General features: G+C 40.5%; 2 protein-coding genes across 2 annotated transcripts; both read left to right on the top strand.

The window, feature by feature from the left end:
* The first annotated feature begins 124 nt into the window (after nucleotides 1-124).
* Nucleotides 125-7,205, top strand: LOC135461356 (uncharacterized). The gene is made up of 3 exons (XM_064738398.1): nucleotides 125-505; nucleotides 4,385-4,588; nucleotides 6,586-7,205. Exons 1-3 carry the CDS (start codon nucleotides 480-482, stop codon nucleotides 6,809-6,811), a joined length of 456 nt encoding a protein of 151 aa, XP_064594468.1. The 5' UTR covers nucleotides 125-479; the 3' UTR covers nucleotides 6,812-7,205.
* A 3,640-nt stretch (nucleotides 7,206-10,845) lies between these two features.
* LOC135464795 (potassium voltage-gated channel subfamily F member 1-like) lies at nucleotides 10,846-13,573 on the top strand. The gene is made up of 2 exons (XM_064742349.1): nucleotides 10,846-11,274; nucleotides 12,620-13,573. The coding sequence occupies exons 1-2, from the start codon at nucleotides 10,846-10,848 to the stop codon at nucleotides 13,571-13,573; spliced, it is 1,383 nt and encodes a 460-aa protein (XP_064598419.1).
* The last annotated feature ends 414 nt before the right edge of the window (nucleotides 13,574-13,987 follow it).

Raw genomic sequence — 13,987 nt, 5'->3', positions numbered from 1 at the left:
TGTATGTTGGCTCGGTTCGCTAAACCGCTGAACACAGGCTGTCGTCGCACCGCCCATGCACTATACTGCTGAACCGCGCATACACCTGTATAGCCAGAAGACCCTCTGAGTCACCTCTAGCGGGGACAGTTTTCGCGAGAATTTACCGGTGACTTGCGGACGTCAGAGAGAGAGCGGTGTTTGGGACGAGCTGGCCAGCTTCTCCCTTGTCTGTGAGCGTGGGATAGCTGTTAAGGAGAAAAGCCTCTGTGTTTAGCTACATCCTGGACGAGATCATCAACGCTTTATGCAGGACACGTCGCACAGCGAGAGGAAGTCACCAAATCGTCATAGCTTGTTACATCAATTGAAGGGGTCACTGTTAACATCACCGGGCAAGATAATCGTGTAGAAGAGTGTATTGTACAGCGTTTTCGTCGCTGTAAATCGGCTGAATACCACAGAACCACCCAGCATCCGAACCATCTCACAGCCTAACTATGGCTGTAACACCTAGAAAAGTCTCGTGAGTATTGAATTTATAGGCCTGCAAACTAACTATTTGTCTGCTCTCTGCGCGCCATTGGAAGCTCCCAGGCTGCATATTGTGAATGTGACAGCCTGCCTGAGCATCTGATCAGATAACGGGTGTCGGATCGATTGAGAATACCTGGGATGTTGTTTTAGGCCTTGATGATACATTTGCATAAGCCAGTCGGGCAGGTAAAACGAGCACACATCAGGTCTAACGGCTTTTAGTTGTTTGTATATGCATATACAGAAATCGTTGACTGGAAAATATTGGAACAAATATATGCTGGAATAAGAAACGTTTTTTCTATGCATAATTGTCTGGTATTTAGTGTTCGGCAAACTTGTAGGCTTTTACATGTATGTGTGCATCTTTCGTGATGTAATATGGCATGATCGAGATGAACCTTGGAACGTGACGCGTTGATCGCGTTGATAAGCTGTAATCATGCAATATAGGACGGACAAATAAATCTCATGCTCACCACTTACCGTCGTAGGCCTACATAGGGGAGCTCAGGTCGACTGTTCAATTTTATTCGATTTTTCTCTATTAATAACTGCAATGTTAATATATAGCCTAGTTCAAAGTCTTCGGGACTTAGCCAAGCAAGTCTGTAACTCTGACCACTTTACTGTTTGTTTGATGGACGCTGTATTCTATGAAACAGAAAAAGAACTTGTTGATGACTTTGCACATTGAAGCCGCGTAAATGTAACCTAATATAGATTGAAGGTTCGTGTACATGACTGCGCAGTTGTATTACAAGGTCACAGGTAACCGTTAGTGTTGGGTAATTACACAGATGACTGCTACCGTATGGTAATTACACGGGTAACTGTTACCGTGCGGCAATTACACAGATAACTGTTACTGTAAGGTAATTACATGGAGGGCCTGGAGGAATTTCACTTCGCTACGCTGACGCGAAAAGGGTGTTCTTAATAGTGAGATTTAAATAGATAAACGCCATATAGGGGCAGATAACCCAGCCAGAAGCAAGGTAAGACACAGGTATTTGTGTCAGTCTCGTGGTCGAGAACATTCTAATCCCGCCTGAGCTATTAATCCTGCAGTTAATATGTAGGTTCATGCATGCATTCTTGGGGTTTTATGACATGTCTCCAGCATGGCAACGAGGATTCATTAAGTGTGTGTACATGTACCGTGTCTTCTTGTGCTGTCGCCACTGAAGTATCATGCCGAAGGCACCTGACATGACACCCCAGACACCAGACATGACATGTCACCCAGTCTCATTATACTGACACCGGGTCAACCTGTCATATTTTCTTGCTGTAGGCCTAACCTCTCACTGTTGAGGAACAAGCGAAGCACCAGCAAGTACCATTTTTAATGGCACGTCTTTGGTATAACCCGGTTCAAGAAAGGCAATTACATTCTGTTAAGAATACTCATTTATACAAGTAATATCTCCACTACAAGAGGACAGATAGATCCTTCCCTGCAAGCTAGTGAAGTTATCCCAGCAAACATGTAGTTTCACTCGTACAAACAAATAAGCACTTGCATACGAAGAGGTAGGTAGTTCACTCAAATATAACGGTCATTCATATTCACAATTAGGGTCACCCATACAAGCATACAAACAAATAGGGTCATGTGCACAAACAAATAGGGTCATTTAAAAAAAACAAATAAGCCATACTTAGGACCATTCAATATATCGCTAAGGCATGTGGATTTTACAAGGTTCCACTAAAATAAATCTGCCACATGCCAGATTACAGCATATTTCCAACCCGTACACTGTAAAAAGTAATCTGTCAAAATGACTGAATGCTCTGTTTTCTGAGTGATGCTATAGGATAGATTACGTCATTGTTACAAACTATATTATGTTATGTGTGATCCACGTGTTTTGTTACATTAACATAATACTTTTGTTGGTGTAATGGTTTTGTTATTTTGTCCGTAACATAATGTCATGTTACGGTAACATAATTTATTCTAGCATCACGTAGGAAAAATAATATTATGTTAAATTTAACAGAACAGAGTGCAATAGGAAACAAAAAACGATTAAGTTGAGGAAAAATGTCAGTTCGTCAGTCTTGTAGCGGTGGTGTGTGGCATTGTGGGCGTTTTAATGTCATTCTGTCTCTGATGCCGTCACTGGTGTGTTGCTCCATACGTTGGATTGATTAAGACACGGGTTAGACGGTGCACTAGCCATAAACATAGGATGGGTGCCGAGCCGAATTAAAGCGGTATTATTAAATTCCGCGACGTGTTATACATACCGATCAGAGAAGGCCACATATGGGAGCAAGCATAGTAAACATTTGGCTAAACTTGCATGGGTACAATACCGGCTCTGGTAATAACGAGTTGGGTATGTAGCATTAGCTATAGGCGTGTTGTATTACTGAGAAGTTGTTTTGTCTGACATAGCCTGCTGATATATATCGAGCCGTGGGAGGGGAAAAACATAAAATAAAACAAACACTCTATGGATGTGAGACAGATGAATATATTTTAGCTGCTCGGATGGAGGAAATGTTGCACCTGTTAGAATATTATGGATTTTAATAGTGTTTTAACACCCACCCACGAGCTGCCATTATGCCTTTAGCGAGCTTGTAATGCAGAAGACGTGACGCAATGCGGAAGGAACAGGAAAATTATTGCTATTTTCCCGCATTTGTCACGATAAACGACTGCAGGTGCTGGGTGACTCGCGTGGAACAGAAATATGAGAGAAATGTACGGGCCACAATGTGAATATAGAACCACTGACTGTTGGAGCCTGTGTGTGTAGCCATATACATTATACAGGTGGCTGCTTCATTATAGTGGGGACGGTGACATTCGTGACACACATGTTATTTAATTAGTTATGACCTGTGTAATCAACTTGCTAAAACCCACTTCAGTTAAACAACCCTTACCCCAAAGGTCTCGCTATCAATGCATATTGATAATATCAAAAGTAAGCGAGCAAACAGGTAACATACTAGTTTAACATTCACTTTAATGTATGGAAATCCTATTATTCTCATTTGTATAAACAATGTACTTTGATGCTGTCAAGAAGGCCGTTGTTGTGTTTGTTATACCTTAAAAATCCTTTTCTCAGAAAAAATCTTTTTATTCCACTTTCTTTTACTTGGTGAAATTCACATAGTAATATACACAATGCACTTGTAGAAAAACAAGTGGCCATACTTTATTTGGTGAAATTCATATAGTAATATACACAATGTACCTGTAGAAAAAACAAGTGGCCATTCTTTACTTGGTGAAATCTATCTAGTAACATACTCAACACACCTGTTAAAAAAAACAAGTGGCTTTATAGTTTAAGGACTGACCATGTCGGGTATTTAACGAGCTTTTTTGTTTTCGTTTGTTGAACACCTAAACTCTAATAAATGCGTCCCATAAATGACGCAATTGTGGAGAAAATGAAGAAAGTAGAGAGTGATATATTCTATTCAGAAAAACGTGGTGAACATCTAGTTCAGATTGATATTTCTAGAATAAACTGTTGTATAAAATAACGGATTGGGTAATCCAGTTATACAGTTCACAACACATCATGATAATCCTCAAAACACAGAGGGTGGCTACATGGAGGTGCAGTTGGAAATTTGCCTCAAACTTGTCAGCCGGATTCCACAGTGTACCTTTCACAGCTTAAATCAAGACTTAAACATGCCCATAAATCGTTTGATCCACCAGATATATCGCTGTCAGAAATAAACGGTTTTCCTGATTAAAGACACTGAACATAAACAGCTGTAGCTCATTTATATAGAATATCTATTTTTTTAAACTGGTGTATTTGTCAGCATATCTGTTGCTGATGACCCTTTAGAATATTTATGAGGTGTCTTTGATTCGTTACAGGGATGATGTACAGAAGATATTTGACAAATACGTGGGCAATCACTTCAGACGTCTAAAGAAGGACACAGCTTACGAGATGTTTCAGAAAGAGTTTAATCTGTCTGAGGAACATGCGAAAGTGATGTTTGATATCTTTGACAAAGACCAGAACGATGAGCTGAGTATTTGGGAGTTCCAACAGTTTTACACCCAGGTTGGCCATGGGTAAGAGTACACTATTTACACATACACCACGCGGCGTATTTAGGCTAGGATCATTTATACAAGGGAATATCGAGACCATAATAATATTTTCACAAGGCATTCGCGATAATACCTTGGCAAAACAATGTACCATTTCTACAATGAAACTTCTCCCATTCCTTGTGTAGGTTCGCAGAGTATGATGACCACGGGCTTTACTGGTGTGGTCCCTTAACAGACAAATGGATCCAATTTGTTATCTTTAGCCCCAAAAGAATAACACATTTTCAATGTAAACATACAGACTCCGATGACAACTTGATACCTAAATGAAAAATGGTATGCGCAGCGTAAAGGTATACACTTGTGGGAATGTATTGAGGATGACGCGTATTACAGTTCCAACCACACAATAAAAATTAAAATGGATAATTTATGGTGACAATCAACAAAGTTAGAAATACCCTTTGGTCACCACATTTTAACGAGAGGAGAGAATAAAACGAACAGTACAAAGTCGTGCTTTAATGTATAAATCGTGCTATGTTCTCAAAATCCGTGCTTTGTTGCTAAAATCGTGCATTATTTTGTGAAGTCAGGTGTATTTGTTAAACAGCTGTAATATAGAAAAGTCTCCATGTTTTGAAGGAAACATTAGTAGAACAAATGAGGACATCTTGAAGGAAACGTGTGTGAAACCAGTCTTTCTTTCTGGAATCCAGTTCACTTTGGACTTTGTATAATTGCATTAATACCCTTTCAGAGATTAAAAAGAGGACGTATATGTAAATATTTTACTAAGGCCTCGACAGTTTATAACAGTCCGGAAACCTTCACCTAATTTTCTGAACTGATGTTATGAGCTGGGTAATTAATTCGGGTAGACAGGTTTGTCCACCCGTTCTTACCTGTCGCCAGGTGTATTAAAGTGAGTATGCTCTCAGATTCGTTAACTGTTAGGCTGGTCATGCTTCCCTAGCATACGCGGCAAGGATTTTACTCGGCCGTACTACGCGAGTCATTTGTAAACTTTACCTTAGTAAGCTCCAGTCCCTGGCTATGACAGTTTGTAAAGGTCAAACAACCAGCCATGAAACTTAATTCAGTGTCCATGCATAGTGTAGCTGTAGGCTTACCTTATTATGTCCATCCTGAAACTAACTTTGATAACCTTTGAATATTTAACGTATATATGTCTTTTGGTGAAAGATTCTCGTTGAAAGACCATCCTATGACATTTGAACATGGACAATGATACCGATTTATCACCTATAAGTTGTCCACGAAAGCTGGAGTATGAACACTAGAGAGAGAAAGAGAGAAAGGCAGATGGTTTGTAGTAATGAAGAATAAACTCCCAGGATTGTTATGCTTTAGCAAACATAATGCGTGACTCTTAGGTTCACTTGTCCCTATTTACTTTGCGACTGAAACATTGTAAGTAAGGGTTAATATGCATATCCCGGTAGAAACCTGACTGGAAGGCACTGTAGCATGGTTACGTTGTAGAACGTAAAAGGAAGCCCTTATATTATAGCAGAGTCTAGTGGGTTTGCAGCTACGGCAAGCAACCCAGTAGGCGTACCACCCAAGATGGACTTGACCTTTAGAAATCCACCTTGGGTAAACTGTGATCGTGACAGGTCGGCAGGTTGCATTATTGGCTCACTCCCCTGACATATAGGATATTGCGTTCCTGTCAGTGAATATTGCAGTATGTGCACCATGGGAGCTGTAAGCGTGGTTCTATACGAAATCGAGAATGTAAGATAAGGTAATTATTTGGTCACGTTAAATGAATTTACCTTGACCTACTTCACTTATACCTGACAGTATCCACCCTCCCCCACATCTCCTCAGCCAAACACACCCCCACCTCAAATTAAGACTTTTGTACAACTACAAAATTGAATTGCAAAACCAAGAATTGTGAAATAATTAGGTGACATTTACTAATTCAACTGGTCTTTATTGATTTAACATATTACATTAATTAACATATTATATTAATTTTTCAGGGTCCACGACATGCTGAAAATGTACGAAAGACTGGCTGAACCTTCTGGAGACGTGGACATCAGCCGTACGTTTGACGCCATGCAGGAGATGCACACGCCGGCAGGCAGGAAGTTAAAAGACGAAGAGATTGCCCTTTTGATTCAGACGGCCGCAGGACCGGAAAAAGCTATAGACCTGCCAAAGTTTATCAACATGCTGCTACGTCTGAAACTGTTTCGAGACTAAACATTCCACTGATCATCGCCAAAAAACTGGTTTTAAGGATGTCAAAGAAATCTCATGAACCGGTTTATGTGGAGGGACCAAAACTTGTAGCCGGAGACAACTCTTGACGAAATAATGAAAAAAACACCTGATTATTACTGGTGTGGTAATAAGTGTATTTGATGCTTCTATTGCTACAAGCTGTTTTCAGGACTGTCACAACAGGGACTCAGATATGTGCACTAAAGCGCTCTGTACCAACAGCTATTCTGTGCACTGATACTGGTATATTTTATGTTATTTCCCTTGTTACTTGTGTATCATATATTGATTACTAATGCACTCTAATTTTATAAATTTCATCGATGTGAAACGCGGACTGTATTTCTTCATTAAAAGTGTCAATATTTGACTGGAATCTTTGTTGGCGTGTCATCATTGATGCCATTAGGTGTATTTATGGGTTATTAGGCCTCTAAGCTAAAAACTGGGAGCCTGTTGTTCTTGCTCGGACGATTAAAAGTGCTGTCTGCAACCACGTTTTATTGATTTGCCGTCAATTGTTTAATCAAAGTCGATACCTGAGTTTCAAAAGCAAAAGTTCTATCTAACCGTAAACAGATGAAATCCCAGTATGATCTACATTTCCCGCCATCTTGCTAGGAAACCAAACCAGAGCCATTGCACGGATCAAGCGGCAATTTGGAATGCTGTTACACAATGTATACTGTATAAACTGTATAAGTAGGCAGTTAAATATAGTTTAGCCCGCTGAACTCGGATTGGCTTTTTTTCTGGAAATAAACATCCACAAGTGTAAAGGTCACTTGGCCGGAATAAACTGATTTGAAGCCAAAAATCGGACAACTGGTAGATCAAACACTGCTTTCCGCTTTAATCCCATCATTTCGCATTTCATTTCATCAAAGGAGAGTTTTAGCGTTCAAAACCTTGATACATCACTTATGTATAGAAACTGGGTGAGGCCCTCATCGTACCATCGTACCGTCGCCCGGGGATGGCACGAAACGATGACATGATGGCACGCATCGATGATACGAAACTAGGTTACGAATCAGGTTAGGTCAGTTATGAAAGTGTCCAACAAGTGGCTTTAGCGACAACTTACCTATAAATACATGTTGGTTAGTGAGACTTGTAGAGCCTTGAAAAATGTGAAAAGCCGATTTACTATAAGTTGAACTTTCAAGGTATTTGATTTTCGAATGTTTTTCAAATGGCTTAGTTTTGCACACAACTGGCTTGCTTTACTATACATTAACCAGGCAGCTATAATGGACAGGCTTGCCTGTTTTACTTATCCATAAGCGAGTCCCCATGTGTAGTGTGACTAATACAGCTAATATACAATAGTTATCCATTAATCCAGGCTGGAGATGTGTAAAGATCAATCAGGCCACAAATCATATACTGCCGACGTCAGTCAGACTAACCGCAGTTCGATTCCAGTGAATGTCGTATGTCCTATCTGGGATAATTGGAAGTTATATGCACATACTTCAAACACTGTTTTCAACCATGCACCTGACAGCTACATGCATATTTATTTTTTCAGGCTGAAAGCTCGAAACCTATAGGTCTTGCTCGGATGATTTAAATGTTCTCTGCAACCACTTTTTACGGATTTCCTGATAGACTGTTTGTCATGACTGAATCAAACTGCTAGGGAGTAGTCCAAAATCAAAAGCACTTATGTTTTCCGACATATTGTTGGGAGGCCAAATCCTACAATTACAATACTTTGCGGTTTTATTATTCAACTATGTTTAGATTCTCCGTAAATTACATTTAAATCCTAATTTCAAATTGATCGGTGAGTAGATCGACTACTGCTCCGTAGTTTAGTGCCATGTTGTCATTTTGCCCCGAGAAAATAGTGAAAAAAACTTATTACATTCTTGCTACATCAGCTTTAACAGTGACATTACCTAGCCAGCAGGTCGCTATGTCGGCAGCCTACCTGTTATTAGGCTGTATAAACTTCCACCCCTCAATACAACTTTTTACACTATCTTAACACTTACTGGTTATGTTATGCTGTCAGCTGCTATCGCAATCAGGCCTTTTTGATAGCCGGTATCGCTGTTAGGAACCTAACAGCCTCATTATTATTCTCCAGGTGGCTACGGTGGCCGAGTGGTTCACATGCCTGCGCGGCGTAATAACTCTGGAGACATTCACCGATCTGGACAACAGGTGGTATTATTAACTCATACTCTTATGAAAATTTAACGGCGGCATTTCCTAAATCCGTAAAATGTCTTTAATGGCCGAAACCTGTCAGAATACAACAGTTTTTCTGCGCTCTGACTGTGAGGTGATCAAGATGTCGAGTTGATTGGACGTAAACAAATGGCGCAGTTATGTTTCTCGATAGGCTGAAGTTAGGAAGCCATTGAAATGCGCGGTTGACATTTATGTGTCCATCTCAAGGTGTTGTATCTCATGCCGAACTGGCGGCCAAACCAGAGTACTTTAGAAATTTCATTGGTACTGAATGCCCCAGTTAAGGACATTTCACTTCCACACGAGGAAGGAAATTACCATTATCTGAAAATATCATCAGTAGCTAGACCGGTATACGAGATACTAAATACTTTGGTACCTTGTTCAAAGGGAGAACCTTGTGTGTACATGGTTGCTAGTATTTGCGTGGTGATTTACTTCATAAAGCTTTAAAGCGAAAACAGGTACAGGTGTTTATGTTTAGATATGCTATACTTCCCAGTTCTTTGTTCTTAGTGTAGCTTTGTTAAGTTTAGAACTAAATGCAGTATGGTGGATAGTCAAATGGTGACTTTAATACAAGACCTGTACCCGTACATTATGAGAGGAAAGAATCAATGATTATGCCTAAAAATCTATATGAAATTATTTATGCCACGTTATAGTTAAAAGGCTCAAATGCCAAATATCGTATAATGTGTCAAGAATATGCCGACATCGAAGATCAGGACAAACAACACTTTCGATTTTTAGACTTTGCTCTGTCGTTCCATAGATACCGTGCTATGTTTAGAGCAAAGGGCAGTCTGGAATCTCCGCTGGATATCCATGCCATACTGGAGGCCAAACGCTACCTCATACCTTGGAATCGAATGTCAACGAGGCATGCTATGGATTTAGTAGTCTAGGACTCCCCATATATACAGGTAAGGACTCAATTGCTCAGCAAAGCGACGCCTGTCTGACGTCAACACACTCGCGCAAATCATTGTCTTCATAGAGAAAGTACCCAGGAAATATTCCTCAAAGCTATTTCAAAGCCAAGAGTTGATGTACAGGTAACATAATGTCACATGGGAGATTTGAACATTTCATCTGAGTAAGCATTATATGCCCTCAACAACGTTATGGCTTTGACAAGGATGGGCTAAACCATCCGTCGATCCATGTATCGATCTCCCACCTTGTTCGCGAGGGATACCTATGGCTCGGCACTGTTAAACAATTTTTAATAGAGGCCTGTTGTTTTTCCAAGGCAACAAGCCATTGTGCCTTAGTATACAGGCAGATTTTGTCTGCTTTATTCCATTGCTGCTGGCGGTTGTTCATTAGTGCAGAGCAATACTATTTAAAGCAGGTATTGAACTATCACGCGCCTAGATATTCCGGTACGGCGAACTATGCTGGACGAACTAAGCTTCTCAGGTACGCATCCTCTTTTAAAAACGTAAGTCATACTGTTCTAAAATGAAAACGTCTTCGCGCATTTAAATTTAGCCATGAAAATAACGGGTGGTAGATTTCTCTTTCTCCTATTTCCGTTTTCAGATTTCGACATGTTGGACACCCACGCGATAGCCAGTGAAACCATTGGTTCATATTGACTGGATAATCAAAACATGGAACTGTCGTTAGTGTGTACAATGCAACGGTACTTGGTTATTCATGAGAACTAGCCATAATAATAGACGTTACGGATGTAGGTCGGACAACGATCACCAACGCGCTGTGACCGTGGTCGATGCACCGTAGCATTCCGTTGGAGATTGAGAAGTCATCAGAGTTTAATTTTTTGGATATTAGGCAAAATGGATTCTGAAATTGTGAAAGTCAGCGTGAATGGTCGGCGCTATGAGGTACCAAAGTCTTTGATAGATAGACCGCTGAAACAGGCGAAGACTGGTGGTAAGAATTATCGGCAGTTGGATGACGGTCATTATTACTTCGCACGCCATGTTGGATGTTTTGAAGCGGCTTTGGATTACCTGAATCTTCGCGAGCTCCACATGCCGCAGGATGTTTGCCCCTCGGTGTTCATTCGAGAGATGGAGTTTTGGGGGGTGGATGTTAACGAGATGAAAAACTGCTGTAAGATGAGGATGGACATATTCCTGGAGGAAGTGAAGATATTGGACAGTATGAATAAGGAAGAGACGCCCTCAACAATCAACAAAGGCACCTGGCGGGGATTCTTTCACGAGTCCCTAGAAGAACCACACTACAGTGTCTTTGGACAGGTATAATTGTAGTTACTTACAAAATGTTTTTATCAGATTACACGCGAGGGTTTTTCTTTTCTTCTTGAGCACGAATCTGAAACGTCTGACCAAACATGTAATAGTTTCTACAAAATAGTTTATAGAACAATAGATACGTACATGCATAAAAGCCATTGAAATGCTTAAAGTGACAAAACATATCACATTTTGGGAAGAGCTACTTTGGTGTCAAAACATCTGTCTCTTAAAAGCAAGGTAAATTGATAAAGACTTGGATACTCTGAATTGCTTTCCTAAATTGTGAAAATATTGCAGTGAATTAAAACCGATATTGTATGTTTCGACAGATTATATAGAAACAAAATATTTCTGTCTCTTCCGCTTTGCATGGTGTGACGTCACCCACGAACACATGATGTCATCAATCGCTGACGTATATCCACAAATGGCGTTGCCCATTCAAACGCTCTTAACGTCATCCCAGCATAAATGCATTACTCAACGTCACATCTGCCTGATTCGACGTCATTCAGGGAATCTTAAGACGTCACATGAGGAAAATTTTACGGACACAGCCGAAGATTTTGTTTTTCAAGGAATCTTCAGTTATATGGGTTAAATAGCGTTCTTCATCAAAATCCTATTGAAACATAGTGTTAGGCTTACTCCGTAGGATTTCTTTCGTATAATTGTAATATTTCTACGCAGTTTGTATTCTGACCAGAGTGGCACTTTAAAGGATTTGGGACACATTATGTTGTTTATGTAATCTTTATGTATTTTCTGACATGTTTTAATATGGCGTATAAAAAAGTCGGATCTCTGTGTAAAAATGGTTCGTCAACTCTCATCATTCAGCTAGACTGTTAATGAGCTAGGTTGATGACATAGATTGTAAACAGTTTGGAAATACTATTCGATGGAGTAATTTGTTAGGTGGAGCAAGGGGATGAAAGCTAGTCGCTCCTAACGCCACTGTTTCGGAAAACCCGTTGATGCCGCTATACCTTTGATCCACAGAGTTTGACAGCAAGGCAAGGATTCGACGTTCGCGTCAGGCACTCCGGTTTTTTTCTGATAGCAGTCAGAGTTGAAATTATATACAGCAGTAATACAATAACCCAGAAAGGAGAATGAAACTAGAGCAACTACGTCATTGTGACAGTTGACAAATGATCGAACGTAACAGGTAGAATCCGATCTCGTGTGGATTAACATGTACCTCAGCGTTTTATTCTTTTCTGTTAAAAGCAATAACACCATGGCTCAAGCAGAATTAGGTACGAAAATGCAGTCATGTGAATTGTAATTTATTATACCTCAAAAATCTATCAAATGAATAAATTCATTTATGTGTTTTCAGATATACTTCTGGTTGTCCATGGTGTTCGTCTTGCTGGCGGTGATAGCGCTCTGTGCTGAGACCATGCCTCAGTTTCGACATAAGCTCTCCAAGGAAGAATGGAAAGAATTCCTGGGCGACAAATTCCACAGTTACGAAAACCTTGTCGAAGAGAAATTAGGTTTGAGTAAATCGCAGGAAGAAGATGACTTTAATACCACGGCCAACTTCTCAGTATCACGAAAACCTCATCAAGGTAAACTGCCTCCACATTTAGGGGGACCTATGCCAAGTATACACCTTTTGTCTCTTGCTTGTGGTATTTTCTTCTCGGTTGACCTCCTGTTTCGATTTGGCGTTTACGTCAACAGACGAAGATTTCTATCTTCGCCTCTCAATTTAATCGACACAGTGGCAGTAATTGCATTCTTTTCCAGAGTCGTCCTTGTGGCTATTTTCCCAGAGTTGAAGTACACGTCATCTTATATGGACTTTATCTCAGCCATCAGTACGGTACGGGTGTTTAGAGTGTTTCGTCTGGTCGGACAGTGCAGCGGACTTCGAGTGTTCCTATTCTCGCTTAGGGCAGGATTTCGTGAGATTTGGCTTCTGGTTCTGCTACTCGGCATTGGGGTACTAATGTTCTCAAGTCTGTTTTACTTCTGCGAACGCCCAACCGAGAATATAGAGAGTATCCCAGCAGCGTTTTGGTGGGCTATCATTACCATGACGACAGTAGGATATGGGGACACTGTACCCCGGTCTCTCCTTGGAAAGATATTGGGGTCGGTTTGCGCTATAAGCGGGGTCATCGTCATGGCTGTGACCGTCCCGATCTTTGCCAGCAAGTTTGCCTTGTATTACCACCGCGTTGGCCGTTGTCGGAGTGTTACTGGGAATCAGTACAAACCCTTCAGAAGGTACTCCAGTTTTGTCAAACCCATGCCGGAATACGGTTCTCAAAAGGACTCCTAAACCAGATTTCTACTATGGAATGGCCACTTCCGGTTTAGCTTAAGCCTTAAAACTAAACGGAAACGTCAAATCGTTCAAAACAACCAAGTTTTCGTTAGATTTATAGGCAATAGTGTGGAAGTTAAGAAACAGCCCACAAAAAATGCAGTTCCATATCATTAATTTCCAACCTGGTTTTCGGGCGAATGACATAAGCGCCTGGAGTTAATATAAGCAACAATGCTTTATAATGAAGCGGAAGTTGATGATGTCTGTATCCGTAATCTAATAACACTATCAATGTTTTCAAGGGAAGGTAATACAACTTACAAAGAAACGCTGAATATCCGCTTCGTCAGACAAAAATCCTTAAGAGATCAGATGAAGAGTTGGAATTTTGTTATGGACTGAATCATGTCCTCAATCACCTTACTG

The sequence above is a fragment of the Liolophura sinensis genome, chromosome 1, assembly GCF_032854445.1.
Source record: "Liolophura sinensis isolate JHLJ2023 chromosome 1, CUHK_Ljap_v2, whole genome shotgun sequence".
Lineage (NCBI taxonomy): Eukaryota > Metazoa > Mollusca > Polyplacophora > Chitonida > Chitonidae > Liolophura > Liolophura sinensis.
The sequence above is the reverse complement of the archived record's forward strand: the minus strand, read 5'-3'. Positions and strand labels throughout refer to the sequence as shown.